The sequence below is a fragment of the Mus caroli genome, chromosome 2 (genome assembly GCF_900094665.2).
Source record: "Mus caroli chromosome 2, CAROLI_EIJ_v1.1, whole genome shotgun sequence".
NCBI classification, from domain to species: domain Eukaryota; kingdom Metazoa; phylum Chordata; class Mammalia; order Rodentia; family Muridae; genus Mus; species Mus caroli.
In genome coordinates, this window is record NC_034571.1 from 114,239,115 (window position 1) to 114,239,732 (window position 618).

Sequence of the window (618 nt, forward strand, 5' to 3'; positions counted from 1 at the left end):
CTCTCTCTCTCTCTCTCTCTCTCACACACACACACACACACTTTTAAAAGGAGGGCAAGGGCTGGAGAGATGGGTTAGTGATTAAGAGCAGAGTCTACTCTTTCAGAGACACTGAGTTCAATTCCCAGCAACTACATGGTGGCTCACATCCATCTGTAATGGAATCCAATGTCTTCCTCAGGCTTGCAGATATCTACATGAAGATAGAGTGCTCATATACATAAAATAAAAAAGAAATAAATCTTTAAAAGAGGGGCAAGGAAGTTACACACACAGGTTTTTGTTTGTTTTTGCTTTTCTAGTTCAGCTGTCTAGGAACTAGCTGTGTAGACCAGGCTGGCCACTAACTCACAGATCCACCTGCCTCTGCCTCCCAAGTGCTGGGATTAAAGGTGTGCACCACCGCCACTCAAGTCACAAACACAGTTTTAAAGAGGGGAAAGGTTATTTGCCTTCATCCCAAGCCTACTCACTGTTCTCACCTTCCTGCGGCAGGAGCGATAGGAGAAGCAGCAGCTGGGGCTGGAGGCTCAGAGCCATATTTCCAGGTGCACACTGGGTCTAGAGGTGAGTTCTGGCTATCCTCAACGTGAAGGGATAGCCAGGTGAAAACAGGGC

At 47.1% G+C, this 618-nt stretch overlaps 1 protein-coding gene across 1 annotated transcript in view; it reads right to left on the reverse strand.

The window, feature by feature from the left end:
- The window catches only part of Strc (stereocilin), an 18,528-nt gene extending 17,910 nt beyond the window's left edge, over nucleotides 1-618 (reverse strand). Inside the window, exon 1 of the mRNA XM_021156511.1 lies at nucleotides 483-618. Within this exon, the coding sequence (XP_021012170.1) occupies nucleotides 483-540 (58 nt within the window). The 5' untranslated portion in view covers nucleotides 541-618. The remainder of the gene's footprint in view (nucleotides 1-482) is intronic.